This window comes from Scardinius erythrophthalmus (genome assembly GCF_964197995.2).
Source record: "Scardinius erythrophthalmus genome assembly, chromosome: 8".
Lineage (NCBI taxonomy): Eukaryota > Metazoa > Chordata > Actinopteri > Cypriniformes > Leuciscidae > Scardinius > Scardinius erythrophthalmus.
Genome location: NC_138228.1, coordinates 23,451,257 through 23,471,194, shown reverse-complemented (window position 1 = coordinate 23,471,194; position 19,938 = coordinate 23,451,257). Strand labels below are relative to the sequence as shown.

At 40.4% G+C, this 19,938-nt stretch overlaps 1 protein-coding gene across 1 annotated transcript in view; it reads left to right on the top strand.

Moving 5' to 3' along the window:
• The window catches only part of rab27a (RAB27A, member RAS oncogene family), a 79,489-nt gene that overhangs the window by 35,392 nt on the left and 24,159 nt on the right, over nt 1–19,938 (top strand). The window contains exons 3-5 of the mRNA XM_081373263.1: nt 17,186–17,271; nt 17,411–17,514; nt 18,078–18,201. Of these exons, the coding sequence (XP_081229389.1) occupies nt 17,186–17,271; nt 17,411–17,514; nt 18,078–18,201 (314 nt within the window). The remainder of the gene's footprint in view (nt 1–17,185; nt 17,272–17,410; nt 17,515–18,077; nt 18,202–19,938) is intronic.

The window sequence follows — 19,938 nt, the reverse complement described above, 5'->3', positions numbered from 1 at the left end:
GTATGTCTGTCTGTCTGTATGTCTGTCTGTATGTCTGTTAACTGCATATCTCTCGAACCGTTAGTCCGATGGATTTCAAACTCCACAGGTGTCTCGCTACGGGCACGAGTAAGTGCAGTGCCAAGTTTGACGTTGTTTGGATGAGAAATGCTAAAGATATCGTTAAATATATCATTTTTAAAAGGTTGTGGTTTAAAAACAAACATTCTGACATTAGAGGGTTGTATCGGTCAAAGAAGCCCCAAGAAGGTTGTGGTTTAAAAATAAACATTCTGACATAAACACTCTGTCAGCTACACTGTTTACTTCTGAATATTATAGCTTGGTTCCAGAACGTGATAAATCCATTTGGATTAATTTGAGTAAAAATGTGTTTTCTTACCAAGAAACCAACAATTACTAAAAAACACTCACAAAAACTGATTTTGCACGGGCACTTTGCACTGCTCCCTGAATCGACACGCTTATTCATTTGTGGATATAAACTGAATCTATATGTTAGCTATGCTGTTTACTTCTGAATATTATATTTCATTCTGGTGCGCTTAACGTTATCGCTACTGTGTAATAGTAGCCTATGCTATTCACCAACTAAACATATCCTATTCAATGCGTTCACAGTCTCTTACACGGGCATCATTTGTAGTTGCCTTTTCACAAAGCATAAGTTTGCTCAAGCATAGCGTTTTCTCAGAGTTCACTGTGTGCTTTCTACCATGCACAAATAAAAATGTCACTGAACTTTTGCTGTGTAATTGTAACAATGAGCATTCAATCACACCAAACCAACAATTACTAAAAACACACACAAAAACTGATTTTGCACGGGCATTTTGCACTAGTTGCCATTAAAGTGAAATGGCTGAGCCTAAATAGGAGCCTGATAAAAATGCTAATTGCTAAAATGTCAGACCAACTTAGGTTTTTTTTTTTTTTTTTTTGCATCTGAAGTCTTCAATTGTACTGTACTCAAATTATTATTATTATTATGTTCAGATTGTGCAGCTCAAACAGCAATGATGTAATTTGAAACAGTATGCCTAATTTTAAGATTTGTACTATTAGTGTTATATTAAAAATGTTAGATTTTTTTCAAAAACATTGATGTGTTATTATTATTAATAACTAGCACATTTTTGTATCATATTATTTTCATCAACAATATGGTTTGATTAAAATAGTTTCCTTATTGTCCGTGCAGAGGCGATTCCATTTTATTTATCCATGGCACATGCATTTTGTTTCTTTATATGCAGCCCAATGTTATCCAATGACTTGTTTGCACTATTTAGGTATTTTATTTAATTTTTTTGTTAGGCAATAGATTTTTTGGTAACACTTTACAATAAGGTCTCATTTGTTAATGCATTAACTAACATGAACTAACAGAGAGCAATAGCCTTTGATAAAGTTAGTTAATAAAATATGTGTTCATGTTAGTTCACAGTGCATTAACTAATGTTAACAGATGCAACTTTGGATCTTAAAAATGTCTTAGAAATGTTGAGACATTAAGATTAATAAATGCTGTAGAAGTAATTGTTCAGTAATTGTTGGTTCATGTTAACTAATGCTAACAAAATTAAACCTTATTATAAAGTGTTACCATTTTTTAATAAAGAGAGAGTTGGAGTATAAAATTAATTTTAAAAGTTAAGGAATCTTACACTGGTTCAAACAAGGCTGTATATGTTTGATTTATGTTGAAGTGTTTGGGACATGGATTATAATGGTGAGCCTTTTTTTATTTTTATTTTTTATTCAGGCTATCAAAGTATATCAAAATTTGAATTTAGATTTATCGGCCAATATATCGGTATCGGCCAAAATGTTCATATTGGTGCATCCCTAATAAAAATGTATAAACCAGGGCTTGGCATTTACCCTGGTCTTGTACTTCACTTAAATAACTTCATTCACTTGTCAAAAAAAGTTAATTGTCCAGGAATAAATCAGTTTATGAAGTTACGTCAGGCCTCTCTGTGTAACGTGTGTGTGTGTGTGCGCAGCTGTGCGCTTAAATTAAAAGAGCACATTAATATTGTCACGACTACCTGGCTCACAGTAGCAATGACATAGGGGAGACCACACCGTTTGTTAAGTTAAATCCAAAATAATTTATTAAAACATTAAATTATACGATGAAATCATAATTTAAATCAATAAGTGTATCAAGTCAGTAAATGAGAAGCAAAAGAAAGCTAATCAAAAGTGTAGTGCAGATCAGTAAAGTGTAGACTATGTGTAATGCAAAAAAGGCAAAAAGGAGTAGGATGGTGCTGCCACCAGCCTGGAGGCCAGAGCAAAGCAGAGACGCGCAGCACAGAGCAGCCAAAACAACTGGCAGGAGATGTTTTTAAACAGTCCCGCCAATCAGCTGCTGTCAGATGGACCGAAAACAGACAGCTTCCCCTTCAGATTGGGGGGAGAGAGACGGCCCAAATATATTCTGTCCATGGTGGAGTGAGCACACCCAGCACGGCAAAGCCGGGCGTGACATCACTCCCCCCACAAGACAAAGACCCATGTGGGACTCTGTAAAACTACATTCTACTCATTACACCATTTCCCATAATCAATACTAAAAACAGAAACAAACCCAATAACAAACTACACCCAAAAAACAATAAATGACTAAACCCATTACCCTTTTTAACCAGTTACCCCGAAACACTAATGTTAGACTAAACCAAACTCTCATCACCCTTCACCCACACCCTCAATACAACAGCCACCACAAGAAATGACCAAACTCACCCCCCCCCCACCCCCTCCTTCCCACCCAGCAGATCCTGGCGCCTGGATAGCAATTTAAGAATAGGAAAGACAGGAGACAAGAGAAAAGAACCAGAGACTGGAGAAGAGATAGACACCCCTTAACAGTCATCAAGAGCCCGCGACAAGGCATCTGCCATGACGTTCTCGGACCCCTTGATGTACCTAATAGACAGGTTATAAGGCTGTAGAAAAAGAGCCCAGCGCATAAGGCGCTGGTTAGTATTTTGAAGAGAAGAGATGAAAGTAAAAGGATTGTGGTCAGAGAAGACCACCACAGGGTGTAACCCACCACCAACATAAACATCAAAATGTTGGAGTGCCCAAATAAGGGCCAGGGCCTCCTTTTCAATGGTTGAATAGTTAAATTGGTGACGATTAAATTTCCGAGAAAAATGGGAAACTGGTTTATCTATTCCATTCTCATCCTTTTGAAGGAGAACGGCACCTGTCCCTACCTGGCTGGCATCTACTTGCAGTTGGAAGGGCTCCTCCAGCCTAGGAGCAGCCAGGACAGGTGCAGAACTCAGGAGAGACTTGGCGTTTTCGAATGCATGTTGGCAATCAGCAGTCCAATTGAATTTAACTGAACCCTTCAACAGGTTAGTTAGTGGGGCAACAACAGATGAAAAGTTACAGCAAAAGTTCCTGTAATACCCTATCATACTGAAGAAGCGCATCAATTCTTTCTTAGTGACAGGACGTGGGAATTTGTCAATGGCCAGGACTTTCGCTCTCACTGGCCGAACGTTCCCCTGTCCGACCACCTTTCCCAGATACACCACTGTAGCCTGAGCAAACTCACACTTTGCTAAGTTTACAGTGAGGTTTGCAGCCGCAAACTGCTCAAATAATGAACGTATGCAGGCAAGGTGGATTGTCCAAGTGTCTGAATAGCAGACCACATCATCAATATACACAGTGCACTCCTCCAGTCCCACAACGACTCGATTCATGAGCCGCTGGAAACTGGAGGGGGCGTTGTGCAACCCAAAAGCCATTCTCGTATAAGAGTAGAGTCCCGACGGCGTAATAAAGGCAGAGATCTCTTGTGCCCTGGGAGTAAGAGGAACCTGGTAATAACCTTTAAGCAAGTCAAATTTGCTCTCATAACGAGCCGCACCGACTTGAGCAACACAATCTTATATCCTAGGCAGTGGATACGAGTCTGGTTTTGTTACACTATTTACTTTTCTGTAATCCGTACAAAATCTGTACGTATGATCAGGTTTTTTGACTAACAAACAGGGCGAAGCCCAGCTAGAGTAAGACTGTACGGCAAGACCATTGTCCAGAAGATATTGGACACTATCATCCAGACTTTTACGCTTATCAGGACCAGTGCGGTAAAACCTCTGACGGATTGGCTTTGCATCACCGACTTCTATGTCATGCTCGATTAAAGTTGTGCAGGTCGGAGTATCTGAAAACAGACAAGGAAATTCAAAGATTAAAGGGGGGTGAAATGCTATTTCAGGCATACTGAGTTTTTTACACTGTTAAAGTGTTGGATTCCCATGCTAAACATGGACAAAGTTTCAAAAATTACGTTGTACGTTTGGAGTATTTCTGTGCCAAAAATACTCCTTCCAGTTTGTCACAAGTTTCGGAAAGTTTTTTTTCGAGTATGGGCATGTGTGACGTCAGATGCAGCGGAATTTCCTTATACGAGTCCTAAGGGCACTTCTCCCGGAAGGGCGCGCGCGCACCCGTAGACCAGAGCGAGAGAGCGAAAGCAGTACACCCATCAAAGCGTTGTGCTTGCTGCAGTCACAGGACTTTGTTTGTTCCCTGCATTTCGACGATGATTGTTTTATAAACAAGGCCCAGTTCGACGCCGGATTTGCAGATCATCTAATGCTTAAGGATGGAGCAGTCCCAACGATAAAGGTTCACGGTCGTGCGTTGGAACCGCAGGCGGTGAGTAAAACTGCTTCAAATGTCTGTGTGTTGTTAGCTATCGGCACGTAAGCTCCGCCCACACGGCACGCCTCCAGCCGCTCGTTTTTTTCTGGAAAGACTTGGTACAGCATGGTATAACATGGTATAAATATAATAAAACTAAAGACTTTTTGGAGATATGAAGGATGCAATACTACTCTATAGGTACTCCAGATTAACATGAGATTGACTGAAACTGAGTGTTTCACCCCCCCTTTAAAGCTTTCAATTCTGCTTGCTGTTGCAAATCCCAATGTAAAACCCAATCTAAAACTCCCTCTAATTTGCCCAACGTCTCTGAATTATTGAGACAAGCATGCAGCATGGAATCGTCAGGGCCCTGCACATCATCCTCTAACTCTGGAGAGGCTACAGACGTGCCTGCCATGACCAAGACAGACGATTCACCCTTACAACTAGGCGATTGTGACGCTGCATAATATGGCTTAAGTAAATTGATATGACATAACTGTGTCGCCCGCCTACGGTCAGGCGTAGCAACAACATAATTGGTCTCTGACACTTGACGAACCACACTGTAAGGCCCTGAATACTTTGCACCAAAAGGAGAACCAGGTATAGGCAACAATGCCACCACCTGATCCCCAGGGCTAAAGACACGAGCTTCTGCTTTACGGTCATTTCGCTTCATTTTTCTTTGGGCATCAGTCAAATTTTTGGTTGCCATTTTACATGCTAAAAGTAACCTGCGGCGGAAACCATACACATAACTGGACATACTCTTAGGTGGTTCAGATGAATCCAGATCACTTGACAACACAGACAATGGGGTGCAAACCTTGTGACCAAATACCAATTCATTGGGACTAAAACCTGTGCTTTCTTGCACAACCGCTCTAGCCGCCAACAATAGCCATGGTAGACCATCCTCCCACTCCCGTTTCATCTATATGCAGTATGCACACAATAGAGACTTAAGAGTGGCGTGGAAACGCTCCAAAACCCCTTGACTTTGCGCATGGTACGCGCTACTCAAGTTGTGCTGGATACGCAGCTGTTTCAAGGCTGCTGCGAATGTTTTTGATGCAAAATTTGAACCCCGATCACTTTGAATAATTCTGGGAAGACCAAATATTGAAATAAACTGCGACAATGTTTTCACCACAGACCTTGTAGTAATGGTCCTCAAAGCATATGCAGCAGGATAGCGAGTCGCCTGGCACATGATGGTAAACAAATAAACACAGCCTGATTTTGACTGGGGTAAGGGGCCCACACAATCATTGATCAAATGCTCGAAAGGCTTACCAACAGACGTAATGGGCTGTAAAGGCGCGGGCTTAACGACAGCATTTTGCTTACCTGCCACCTGACAGACATGACAAGTTTGAACAAACCGTGCAACGTCCCTCTTTATCCGTGGCCAGTAACAATGTTTTAACAATTGATTGTATGTTTTCTTTACCCCAAAATGACCCGCTGTTTCCCCATGAGCTGTTTTTAGTGCCACTTCACGAAACTTTTCAGGCATCACCACCTGCAAAATCTGATCTCTCACATCAGTTCCCGCAGTGGGTGACCACCTTCTTAGCATCAAGCCATCCTTCACAAAATAACAGCGATCTAAATTGTCATCTGCAGTCAAGTCAAAATATTTCTGTAAGCTCTGATCACTCTTTTGAGCCTCAGCAATGTCAGATTGAGACAAAGGTACTGGTAACTGCGGAATAAATACCTGAGCAGACGTGTGCTTAGATACATCAGACGAGTTGGCATCCTGCTTATGCGCCATAGCGCCACAGTGCATGCCGTAAAAAAATATCTGGAAAATCTTTTTGACACCTATATCTGACTCATCCAATAAAGAAGCTCCAGTCTTAACCACAGGAGGTGGTGAGACCTGATCAGGAAAAGCACGATCATGAGCAAAGTTATTACCCACAATCAGATCAATTCCCTCTATAGGTAAAGAAGGACGCACCACAATGGTTACTTCCCCGCTCACAAAACCAGAAAACAACTGAATTTTGTGCAGCAGCTCTGGAAATGACTGGAGACCAATTCCCCGTATTAAAACACAATTTCCTGTATCAGACTCAGACGAGAAAGGCAAGACAGATTGACAAATGAAACTTTCTGATGCACCCGTATCACGCAGAATTTTCACTGGAACGCGATGTGCGTCTCCAACCAATGCCACAAAACCCTCCGTGACAAACGGTGCATAATCCTTTATACTAGATGCAGGAAATTCAAACTCATCACATTGTACATTGCTCAAACCTTTATCAATTGACACTGTACATTGTGCACGATCCAATGTCTTTGCTGGAATTTTCTTAGCTTTACTCCCTGAGCGCACCGCAGGAACAGATGAGGCGCAGAGGCCAACTTTTCCTCCATCACCCTTCCCCCCATTACGCTCCAATAACACCGGGCAATTTCTTTTCCAATGATTTTTCCCAAAACAGTAGTTACAGTCTGTTTTAAGATCAAAATCTGATGGTTTACCACGTGCAGTTGGATTGGAAAGCACAGATGTGTCCGTATTACCACGACTATAGCGACGTTCTTTGTAATTAATGTTAGAACGCGGACTAAAAACACGAGCTGGAGTCTTGTGTATGAGAGAAAAATTATCAGCAAGAACAGCGGCATCTGCTGCTGTTTTAACGTGATGTTCTCTAATATAAGTGGCTATGCGTTCAGGCAAAGTGTTCTTAAGTTGTTCTAATATCATAAGATCACACAACTCATCAAAAGAATCAACCTCTTCAGCTGTAAGCCAACGATGAAAGAAGCTGGTTAATTCCCTAGCCCATTCAGCGTAAGTTTGCTTGTCCGATTTTTTCCATGATCCAAAACACTGTCTATAAGCCTCGGGGATTAACTCATAACACTTTAACACCGCTGCCTTGACGCATCGATAGACCTTCTTTTCAGAAGATGGTAAAGCCACAAATGCCTTCTGAGCACGGCCAATTAACGTAGTTTGTAACAACACAATTTTATCCTCATCACTCCAATTTTGCTCAGTAGCAATATTCTCAAATAACGAAAAAAACACATCTGGATCATGCTCATTAAACTTAGGCAGGAACTTGATCTTACCGGCCAGGCCAGACTGCTGCGATTTGCCAAGTTTGCCTTCAGCTACTAATTGCAGCCTAGTACGCTCAATCTCACGTTCCTGCTCTAAATTTTTAAGCCTTTCCCATTCCAACTCACGATCTTTGTTTTTCTGTGCAGCTTCTAACCTTTTACGGTCCAATTTGTTATCAAGCCTTCTTTGAGCCAATTCGTCATCTAATTTTTTCCTTGTTAATTATTGTTCCAATTCCAATATATTTTGTTTCACTTGCAAATCATGTTGCAGTTTTAACATTCTGACTTGCTGTTCAAATGTTAATACACTGGATTTTGGCTGTGGGCCTGCAATCAAACTCGGAGTGGGCTCACTATCTAGAATGGGCTCACTATCTGAACCGGACGCTCCCTGACTACAACGCTCCGGCAATTTCTCGTCAGGTAACACGTTCTTGTCAACCAAACACGCAAGAATGAAGTCATGCAGCTCATGCTTCTTAGCTCCCCTCGGCAACGTTACATCAATTTTATAGTGCTTGGCCACACTATGCAATTGTTTAATATTCAACGCCGCAAGGAAGACCACTGAAAGAGCAGCCAAAAACGCCTCAAGTGTACTCATTATTACAACTTAAATTACAAGTCACCAATCAACAATCAAACCAGGCTATGGTCTACAAACACCCAATAGCAATACATCTAGCCAAACCAACGAAAACTAGGCCTATACCTCAACGTCTTTCGGATTACTAAACAATTCCAACCACACAAATTAAATCGGGCAAAGCGGAATGCAGCTCACGTTACAGGACAACAACAGAGTTTCCCCCTAACATTTACCCCCCTACTATTCTGACCTATCTTCACACTAAGCCCAAGAACAAGGCTAATTTACTCACCAATACCGATGGAATCGTACTGTCCCGACAAAAGTCAATTCAGCCGGTGCTCCACGCCGGTGCCCTCGTTCGGACTTCAGTGACCAGCAGCCTAAACCCACAACGCCGTAGCGCACTAATTGGGGATAAAACAGGCTCCGTAAAATGCCATCCTGCAACATAAGTAGGCCTACAAACACACTTCGCCACTCAACTAAGCAAACAAAATATGGTTGGCTAAATTGCTCTAATCTGCGCAAATACTCCCAATTTTTGCCACAACCAAAGGACTAACTTTAGTGATCAAAGTACTAAAGTAACATTCAATTCATTAACTGAACACTCGATGCGGAACTCCCCAACAAACAAACACAACGCGGGCCAGCTGATTAGACTACTACCATCAGCTGATCACGTTTCATTCACAAAATGTGAACCAATGACGTAGCACTACCCATGCAACTAGGCCTACACAATATTGCAAATTATAGTAGTCTACTTACAATTCGGGATCCAAATGGTCGGACGAGCCCCCATATGTCACGACTACCTGGCTCACAGTAGCAATGACATAGGGGAGACCACACCGTTTGTTAAGTTAAATCCAAAATAATTTATTAAAACATTAAATTATACGATGAAATCATAATTTAAATTAATAAGGGTATCAAGTCAGTAAATGAGAAGCAAAAGAAAGCTAATCAAAAGTGTAGTGCAGATCAGTAAAGTGTAGACTATGTGTAATGCAAAAAAGGCAAAAAGGAGTAGGATGGTGCTGCCACCAGCCTGGAGGCCAGAGCAAAGCAGAGACGCGCAGCACAGAGCAGCCAAAACAACTGGCAGGCAGCCGCGGCGCTACCATTGGGCATTTTAGGTCCGGGCCCACCCATTTTAGTCCAGGCCTATGAGTAGTGAGTGATTTTCATTCTAGCGGTTCATCCAATAAGCAGCCAGAGGAAAGCTTTGAGTGAAAGCTTCTCAGCCAATCAGCGGCTTCTACCCCACGTGTGGACTCTGCATCGTCAAGTGATCCAATGAAATGAATGACGTTGGCAGACGTCATTCATTCAAGACAGACACAGACAGTTTTGCTAATATGAAACGTAAAACAAAACAAAGCAGCTTATTTTATTTTAAATTCAGCAAGAAATGCTCCGAGGAACAGCAGGAGGAAACTCCTGCAATTTTAAGTTGTGACTTGCCATCCTGCTCGGCCGCCCTCTCCCCATCAAGTCCTCCCGTAGTAGCCACACCATCACACCAGCAAGGCAAGTAGGCTGCTAAAAGTTAGGCTAACGTTAACGTTAGTGTCTGGCTGTCTATATGCACATTTTCTGGAGGGAAAATAATATTGGCAGTAGGCAGAGCAGAGGTAACTTATGATAGCGTTTTATGTGTTATAGGAGGAGACAGGGTTCAGCAGCCTAGCACAAACGCCGTTCCCCAAGAAGACCTGTCACAACCTCCGCTAGACCTGTCATCAATAGATGAGGCTGCAAGCCAGCCCAAACTCCGTACATTCCCAGCCACACACATATCGGGGAAAGATAGGAGTTTTTTCTGACAGGTGGTACTCAAAATTTCCGTGGCCGTGGCTCAAGAGATGCTGTTTTTTGTAAGTCTTGTCGTCATTTCCCTGAAGCAGCTTATGAGGATAGATTCATTAATACGGGCTTCAAAGACTGGAAACATTTTTCTGAGGGTTGTGGCAAACATGAAGCCAGCAGGGCGCATGCTGCAGCGCTGGGGAAAATGGATGGTTTCAAGCAAAGTCACCAGCCAGGACGGGGAAATATTATTAACCAGCTGAACAACGATGCCAGCGACAAGTCCTTAATTGATAGACATAGACAGCACATCATGATGGTTATAGATCTCGTCCTGTTCTGTGCAAAACAAGAAATCCCATTGCGTGGGCATCGGGAAAACCCAGATGCGTTAAACAAGGGTAACTTTTGGAACTACTTGACCTGGTTTCTAAATATGACCAGAAATAAAAAAGCGACTGGATGAATTACCCAAGAATGGAAAACTACTCCACCACGCTATACAAAATGAGATACTGGAAATTGCAGCATCACTCCTTGCCAAAAAAATAAAGGCAGATTTGCATGATGAGCCAGACACATATTATGCGATTTTAGCAGATGAGTGCAAAGACGTGTCAAAACGAGAGCTAGTGGCAATATGCGTCAGATACCTGCACAACGGCACTTTGAAAGAACGGGCTGTGGGATTTGTGGAAATGGACAACATGACGGCAGATGCTATATCAGCTAAGATTTTGGAAGTGCTGGAGCCATTGCAGCTGGACCCGGGGCTGTGCGTCGGATTTGGGTTTGACGGCGCATCAGTCATGTCGGGGAACAGAGGAGGGGTACATGTGATACTGAAGAAGACGTTTCCCCACGCTTTATATGTGCATTGTAACTCACATAGACTTAACCTTGTCCTGTGCACAGCAACTAAAGTGTCTCCTGGCATTTCAATGTTTTTCGATATTATAAACAGCTTGCATAACTTTATGACTGGGGCGCACAGACATGCCAAATTTCTGGAAATTCAAAAGCAGATGCGACCAGGGCAAAAAACACTGGAGCTGGAGAGATCCTGTGATGTGAGGTGGAGCTCATGGTCAAATGCAGTCAGTAAAGTGTTGACGCTCCTGGGACCTATTTTGGAGACCCTCGCCACATTCTCCGAAAGTTCTGGCCAAACAAAAATTGAAGCTGACTCCCTACTGCACCAAATGCAAACGAAAAAGTTTTTGTTTCTGCTTGTCACATTCAACCAGTTATTTGAAGTCAGCGACTACGCCACTAAGGGCTTGTGATCTTCCACACTATCAGTTACAGATTGTATTGATCTGATTGAAGGGCTCAAGGACAGCTACACACAATTCAGGAATGAAAATGATGCATTTGATAAAGTAATGGCACTGACAGATGAGCTGATGAATAAACATGAGATTGTGCGCTGGGATATCAGTGGATCACGCAAGAGGAAGTTGCCAGCCAGGTTAGCCAATACGCACGTTGATTCTACTCTGGGTAAATCATCACCTGTACAGCAAAACTCGGACCTACAGAAATTATGGAATGACATACTGGACAAGCAGATGATGGAGCTGAACACTCGTTTCAAGCCCGACACATACGGCTTTATGAGAGCCGCTGCTGCCTGCTTGCCACGGTCAGACACCTTTGGTGACAAGGCTCTCATCCGGCCCGCCTGCGCGCACTTTTCCATTCCCGTGGCGGAAGAGGAGCACACTGTGTTTGTGCAGCAGCTTAAAAGAAAGGCAAAGGCCAACAAGATCACAAACGAGAAAAAATAAACACTCGTAGAAGTGCTCGACGCATGCCCCCGTGATATTTTAACTGGCCCATCCAGTTTTCTGGAGGCCCAGCTACAATAAAAATTCTGGCGCCGCTAGTGCTGGCAGGAGATGTTTTTAAACAGTCCCGCCAATCAGCTGCTGTCAGATTGACCGAAAACAGACAGCTCCCCCTTCAGATTGGGGGGAGAGAGACGGCCAAAACATATTCTGTCCATGGTGGAGTGAGCACACCCAGCACGGCAAAGCTGGGTGTGACAATATAAAACGGTGATTCAACTGACTTGGAACTACCTGTGCATTAAGCGGTTGTGTGACATTCATGTTAATACTAGGCATAAGACATTATAACACCCCTTTCATTTGCCCTCCAGGTGGGCGTTCCTATAATGGTGTGAGTCGTGTAACATCACGTGAAAACTATGAATTAACCGTCCAGTGAATATTTATATTAAAATAAATTAGTTTACTTCCATTCACACATTGAAAAATTGCCAGCAAAACCTTTACAAAACTATCAAAATCTCTACACATATGATGTGATTAAAAGCCTAAACTTACAGCTCGAGTCTATAGTTTACCTACCTCTAGTTAGTTACGGTTGAGATGCTAACGGACTTTTCCCGAAGACACTAAATAATTTCTATGAAGTAAATATTCAACGGAAGCGTGTCATTTACATGAAAGAATGTGTCAGAAACTGACATGTATTATTTGTGTAATTTTGGGGACTAAACTTATCTGAAAGTAGTGAAAACAACAGTGAGAGATGGAGTTGCTTTGTGTTTTTTGAGCTTCCAACCCGTTTCCATGGTAACGCCCTCTGCAGCTCCAGACTCCAGTTCAAATGCAGTCTGTTCAAATGCAACTCGAATGATCAGTGCACATGCCCATTAAAACACGTCGAAGTCGCGCAGCATTTACATGAGGTATTATTTGATAATCAGATAAAATATCCTGAAAACTTTGGTTTGTTCTGTTTGTTCCTATTTTAATAAAACTGTTCAAAACTGTTATGTAATTATAGTGTTTTGTTTTTTTCTTGACTAAAAGATTATGGCCCAACAATGTGTATGTAAGGGTAAACCTTGAAAAACTGTGCCTGATTGCCTAACATTTTTTTCCTCAGTGAGCTGAGTACATGGTGTTCCACTCTTTATGACATAGTTTCTTTATTTGTATTATTTTGTCTGAATTTTCATAGTATTTTATAACTCTCTGTACCCTTATAAGACATGATACAGATATATAGCCTAATATGCAGCGTTTGGTCCCTGATGTGCCGTTCAGTGACAGGGCAGTATGTGGTACTACAGTCTTACAATTGATTTCAGTCAATTCTGGACATGAGGGTAACAAACATTTTGTGAGGTTAGGAGAAGTGCGTGCTGCTGGAGAAGAGTGTGTGCTGGAGAGCGTACATTCAAAGAATACAAACATAAATTTATTATTGTATTTTCATTTTTAGGTTATTTAAAAGTAACCACCCTGCAACGTTCTGGGAACGTTATTTTATGATGGCTAAAAAAAAAACTTATAGAGAACGTTCCCTAATGGTTATTTTTAAGTTGTTTTTAGGTTATTCAAAAAATAACCTTCCAGCAACGTTCTGGGAATGTTGTTTTATGGTTGCAAAAAATAACTTAAAAATAACCATTAGGGAACGTTCTTTATAAGTTATTTTTAGGTTATTTAAAAGTAACCACCCTGCAACGTTCTGGGAATATTAATTTATGGTTACATCAAAATAAAACCTAAAAAGAACGTTCCCCTGATGTTAGTATTTGGTTCCCAAAAAAATAACCAAACGGGAACCAAAAACTAACATTAGGGGAATGTTCTTTGTTAACTGGGTTATGCTTTCAAAGCTAGCTTGTATTGCTTGCCTCTACAAAATTGCCTTAACTAGCTTTAAAGAGCCCTTTCTACCGACTACTGAAACACCAGGAGATAGGTGCCCAGGGTCTCTGAGGGTTGTGTGAACATGATAGTCCTGCTGCAGGAGGTTTGAGGACTGCAGATGTGGCCAGAGCTATAAACTGCAATGTTTGTAATGTGAGACAGTGCTACAGGGACACAGGAAAACGCATACTGACTGATGCTACTTTTGATATTGGCCCCACTTTGATCAGGGACTCATTATTATTTTAAATCTGTTCGTCAGATGTCTGTTAAATTTGTTCAGTTTATGTCTCAGTTGTTTTATCTTTTTTTGTTCATACAAATATTTACCTTTGTAGTTATATATATTTTGTAGTTTAAGCGTGTGACAATCACGTCATGACTTTTACCAGGAATTCCACTGTTAAACATGATTGAATAAATAATTGTATTTTTCAAAATATTATTTTAAATCTATATAATATTTAAAATATTATTTTAAAGTTGTGCTTAAGATTACATTTATTTGAATGAATAAATTATAGCATTTATTTTAATTAATTATCGAGAGAGAGAGAATGAGATGAGAGATTTGTTCTTGCGTCTGTTCAGCACATCTCTTTCTATTAACAACGATGCGGATGCTGTGAGTTTAATTACTTCAGTATAGCGTTGTAATCCCTTGTTGCTGAGATAATGTAGCGATTCAGTAGTGAAACTATTTTATTAATAAAAGTCGCAGGGCAGCGTTGATGAGTTTCTGTGCTCCTGAATTGTTCTGTGCGTAGCGCGATCTCCGCTTTGTCTGCGAATGACTGTGATTGAACTGACTTAGAACTACCTGTGCATTAAACGGTAGTTTAAGCCAATCAGAATCGAGTATTCAGACAGACAATGGTAATTATATAAAATGGTATTTATATAATATATATATTTGTTTTTAATTCAACATACTATTTTGAAAAACTTCCACAAAAGCATATACCATTGATTAAAGGGATAATTCATCAAAAAAGGAACATTTTGTCATTACTTACTCAAGTTGTTCCAAGCCTGTATGAGCTTTTTTTCTTCTGTTGAACACAAAAGATATTTTGAAGAATGTTGGTAACCAGACAGTTGACTGTAGCCATTGACTTCAGAAGTAGGAAAAAAAAATGCTATGAAAGTCAATGGCTACCGTCAACTGTCTGGTTACTAACATTCTTCAAAATATTTTCTTTTGTTTTCAACAGAAGAAAGAAACTCATACAGGTTTGGAACAACATTATGACAAAGTTTTAAATTGTGGGTGAACTATCCCTTTAACAACTTCGTAGCTTACAGTAGGTCTGTCTTTAATAGTTTATAAGTTATTGTGAAAAATCCCCCTTTCCAATTCCCTTTGAAAAAAATTATGAGATTTTTACATCCAGACTGTTGCACTCAAAACCATGCAATGGTAAAAAGAACTGACTGAACACTTGCTTTGAGAAAACTGAATCGGGATGGCTGGTATAGATACGGAAATGTGAATTCAGTAGAGCAGATTGTGTGTGTGTTTTAGGAGAATGGTGAATGGCAGGATCCTCCCACCTTCATTCGGCATAATAGAGCAGGGATCCCTCCTTAAGAACAAACACTTCAGCACTTAAGACATCAAACAAATGCTGATCGTTCAGGGCCACACGATCAAGAGTCATACTACTAATGAGACACTTCCAGCACTGAATCATCAAGTGTGCATTTTGTGGTTGTGTTTAACTAAGTCAAAAGTAAATTCAAGTTTCCTGGAACTGCATACCAATGTACTAAAAAAACACATAGTAACACCCTGGTAACCAGTGTTGGGAACGTTCCTTAAAAAAAGTAATTAGTTATAGTTACTAGTTACTTCTCACAAAAAGTAACTGCGTTAGTAACTGAATTACATCATTACAAAAGTAACTAATTACTAGCGAAAGTAACTATTGCGTTACTTAAAAAAAGTTTAAATACAAGAAATTTCTTGGATACCCCCAATGTGAAATGTTAAATGAATGAAATGGACACTAAATAGAACATCTTATTATTATTAAACATTGTACACTAATCTACACTATTTTAATGTTGCTGTGGGACAATGTGAGAGACACCTATTAACTTAAATATTAAAATATTATCATTACTATAGTGGAACAACAAAATAATAGATGGTTTGGAACTTTTAATATTTATTGCACAGGCCACAACTGGCCAACAAATAAGTCTAAAAATAAATCATGCTTCTTAAGAAATGTACCAAAAATAAATAAATAGTAGCCTTATAAAAATATTCATACACATACACTAGTGCATATAATTAAAATAAAACTCACACACCTTTACAAATGGTAGACATTCTGTATAGCTTTTAGTTTTAGTTAGTTTTTTCTTCCTCACAATAGTAAGTTTAACAAAAAGTGCTCTCAATATAATACTGAACAATGTATCAACATACATAATAATAATACAATCTAATCTTTTGTGGGTTTATTTTTATAACCTACAGAGAACGTCATCATCAGAGGTTATTTATTTTAGCCAAATTCTAGTCATGTTTGCCGCACGTGTTCACAACCGCCAAACAAATATGTTTGAACGTTCCCTGCAGGTTATTTTGGAGTTTATGTTATATAAACTAATTAAAACATTGCATATGATACCAATATGCTACATATATTATTCTAATGCTGAAATGTGTAATTTATTTATAAATAAAGTATTTATGCTCAGACACATTCGGTCTCTCTCGCGCACTGTCGAGCGCGTTCTCGGACACATTCGGTCTCTCTCGCGCAATGTCGAGCGCGTTCTCGGACACATTCGGTCTCTGCCGCGCACTGTCAAACGCGTTCTCGGACACACTCGGTCTCTCTCGCGCACGGTCGAGCGCTCTCGCGACATTCGCCTCGCTTATTTTGTCCAGTCCGGCGCCTCATAAACACTCACACACCAGAGAAAAAAACTTTGCAGCTCCTATGGCTGAGAGAGAGCCTACTCGGATGAAAACCGCTTCAGTGAGCTCAACTATAACGCCGCATTTTTATTGACAGTAACGGTAACGGCGTTGTAATGGAGGAAGCAGTAATTAGTTTGATTACTCGTTACTGAAAAAAATAACGCCGTTAGTAACGCCGTTTATTTATAACGCCGTTATTCCCATCACTGCTGGTAACCACCACAACAACTGTAGCAATGTGGTTGTACATCTTGCATCAGGCAAACCTCACATTTTCTGCACAGAATATAGTTACTTTGTCGAAGTGACAAGGATATTCAAGCACTATTATGCACTAATATAGTCTCTTACTGGTCTCTAAATAAGGTGTACAAATCCAACGGTCCTGATGGCACAGCCGGGAGAGGTCAGAGGATCCACATTCAGCTGTGGGATACAGCTGGACAGGAGAGGTGAGTGCAGATCAGTACTTGTGCTTTACTTCCTAACATGCACTCAATGAAAGAAATTGTCTATGAGGTTTTATTTAATGTTCTGGCTGTTTTTTCACTGTTGTGTGACTTGTGTCTTCTCCTCTAAACGCTCATGCAGATTTCGGAGTTTGACCACAGCGTTCTTCAGGGATGCTATGGGCTTCCTGTTGCTCTTTGACCTCACGAGCGAGCAGAGCTTCCTTAATGTGCGGAACTGGATGAGTAAGTCCTTCATACCTTACTGAGACCAGACTCACTGAAACGAACACGTGAGACACATACATATACACACGGCAGACCTTATTTTGTTTTAATACATTTACTTTCTTTTACCACATACAAGAGTAGCTACATACATTTTCTTCATAAATGGTTTATTTTTGCAACAAATTATTTGCAACAAATTTACAAATTGTCCTCCCAAAAATGATTTTTATTTTTATCTAGCAGCTTAGAGTGGTTGCCCATCTAATTGTAAGAATAATAAAAGGTATTTAAAAAAAAGAATTTAATATAATTTGATGAACTGTATTAACTAGCAGCTTAGAGTGGTTGCACATTTTCTTATAATAAAATAACAAAAAAATAAAATATTTGTAAAAAAATATTTTTAGTGATATATATATATATATATATATATATATATAATAGTGATTGGCCATCTAATAATAATAATTATTATTATTAGATGGGTAACCACTCTAAGCTGCTAGTTATTATCATTATGATTATAAATCATTTTTCAAATAATAATTACTAATGAACTTCTGTGTTGTCTTGTGCAGGTCAGCTGCAAACACATGCGTACTGCGAGAATCCCGACATTGTCTTGTGTGGAAACAAATCCGACCTGGGGGACCAGCGCGCAGTGAAAGCGGACAATGCACGAGAACTGGCGGAAAAATATGGGTGAGACGCCCCATTCACCTGATCCATCAAACCTGAAGAAACTTGCCCTGTATCTGTCACACATGACCTTGCCTGCTTTGAAAAGCAATAGTTTTTTTATTGTTGACTTTAGGACAGAAATGCTTCACTACTTTGCCTGTGAAATGATCTGTTGATTGAAAGTATTTAGGTTTCGTAGTATTTAGATGCAGTGGTGCTGGATCAAGTTATGAAGCAGGGGACTGCTGGCTAGTTAGTTATGAGGTCATCACATACTAATTTGATTGTGGTGATAAAATTACATGAAATACTAGGGAAGTTGTACGGGTTTGTCTGAGTCATGCAGTAACGTGACATGGGAAATGATTTGCTGGTGTGTGCAAGTCGTATCTCAATGTAGGTCTTCATATGTGTTCACAGGGTGCGGGCGACTCCAAGGATGTTTGTTTTAAGGGCCGTGTCTGTACCGTGTTTGCCTAAGATGAGGGCATCTCTCGTTAAATGTGACACTTTAAGATGGCGGTATACCGAAAAGCTAATATTTACTGTGTTAATGTGAGGAGTCTTCAGTTTAGAAAAGCACTTGCTTTTAGTTATAATGTCTCACAGAGTTAATTGCGACAGGCTATAGTGGTTACATCATGTTAGATCTCGTGAGATCAAGCAACTATTCAAGAGTGTAAATTTGTTGTTGTCAATAATGTTGACAATGTTTTTATCCCTAGTTCTCAGCAGTGTGCAGTGAGTTTGCAGTGACTCATCTGTTAAATGTTATCATAGTGTACATCGTTGTGTTGACTGATCCTCACATCTAAACTCCTCCCAGGCTTGTCTTTGTACAAACAATAGTCAAGTCAAGTCAGCTTTATTTATACAGTGCTTTTTACAATACAGATTGTTTCAAAGCAGCTTTACAGAGATAACAGGAAAATAATGTTGTAATAATATTGTTGAATATAAAATTAAATGTCCCCAACTAAGCAAGCCAAAAGCCAATGGCGACAAAGGCGAAGAAAGGTGAAAGAGGCGACAGTGGCAAGGAACCAAAACTCCATCGGGTGGCAGAATGGAGAAAAAAACCTTGGGAGAAACCAGGCTCAGTCAGGGGTCCAGTTCTCCTCTGGCCAACGAACGAACGAACAGTGTATGATTATGATTCAGGCAGCATTACAGGTCAGAAGTCAGATTGGATTGGATTGGAACATTATATTATCTAGTTCCATCTGGTTGAAGATCGGAGTCATCATGCGCGTATGGAGACGAGTTTGTTTGAGGATCAGTGCTGATGGCTGTCGTGTCGATGAGGCCTTCACAGGGGGAGTCTAGTTGACCACCTCTGCTGACACTTCAGGGATGCGCTGTGGTCGTGCCTAGGCGCAGGTCCACCATCTGATCTGGATACGGCCCGGGTCCGGCTGATTACAGTTAACCTCGGAATAAACAGAAAGATTAAAATTAGCGTAGATGCCGTTCTTTTTATGATGTAGTGAGTACATCAGGTGTTATAGGAAGTGTTCCTGTGCAGCCTAATAATCATTTAACTGATTTGAATAATAGGAATGTATATTGTTCTATGTGTATGCCAGGTTTAAGAGATGTGTTTTTAATCTAGATTTAAACTGACAGAGTGTGTCTGCTTCCCGGACAATGTTAGGAAGACTGTTCCAAAGTTTTGGTGCAAAATAGGAAAAGGATCTACTGCCAGCAGTCGATTTTGATATTCTAGGTATTATCAACTGGCCAGAATTTTGAGTTCGC